The 523-nt window shown below is 41.7% G+C and overlaps 1 protein-coding gene across 1 annotated transcript in view; it reads right to left on the reverse strand.

Annotated features, from left to right (window-relative positions):
• Positions 1–424: 424 nt before the first annotated feature.
• The window catches only part of IL5RA (interleukin 5 receptor subunit alpha), a 42,988-nt gene continuing 42,889 nt past the window's right edge, over positions 425–523 (reverse strand). Inside the window, exon 10 of the mRNA XM_007949169.1 lies at positions 425–511. Coding sequence (XP_007947360.1) covers positions 425–511 — 87 coding nt within the window. The remainder of the gene's footprint in view (positions 512–523) is intronic.

Raw genomic sequence — 523 nt, forward strand, 5'->3', positions numbered from 1 at the left:
AAGCTAGTGCAAAATGCTTTCTTCTTGAAATTTTAGCTGAGAATTACCATTGGCAGCTTAAGTACCCAAGCTGTTTCTACCAGAATAAGCACAGTTGACATAAATCTTAAAAAAAAAAAAAAAGTCTGCATTAAGTAGCTCAAATCTCAAACACTGGCATTGAGGGGTTTCTGCCTCGTCCAGAGGGGGTGGGGGAAAAGGAAAAAATAGGAGTGAGCTCAATCGCAATCACCTGCTGTGACTGAGGAGCTTTTGATGCAGCATCCACACATTTCAAAGATCCTAGACTGGTACATTCAGGTGTGTTGCCTTACAGCTAAATTGAGTATTCTGTAAACTCCCAACACCTCTTAGCCAAGAAACAGCAGTCCCATGCTTCTTATCACACATGTTTGTGCATACATATGAGATTGCCCAGTCACAATCAGAATACAGAATCTTCCAGAACTTCAAATCCAGAGTCTTCCACATAACTTAAGACTTCGATTTCAGTTTCACCAGAACCAGCTTTCTGTGGGGGGGG

The sequence above is a fragment of the Orycteropus afer genome, unplaced genomic scaffold (assembly GCF_000298275.1).
Source record: "Orycteropus afer afer isolate SDZICR_OR568_19922 unplaced genomic scaffold, OryAfe1.0 scaffold00241, whole genome shotgun sequence".
In the NCBI taxonomy this organism is placed as follows: Eukaryota; Metazoa; Chordata; class Mammalia; order Tubulidentata; family Orycteropodidae; genus Orycteropus; species Orycteropus afer.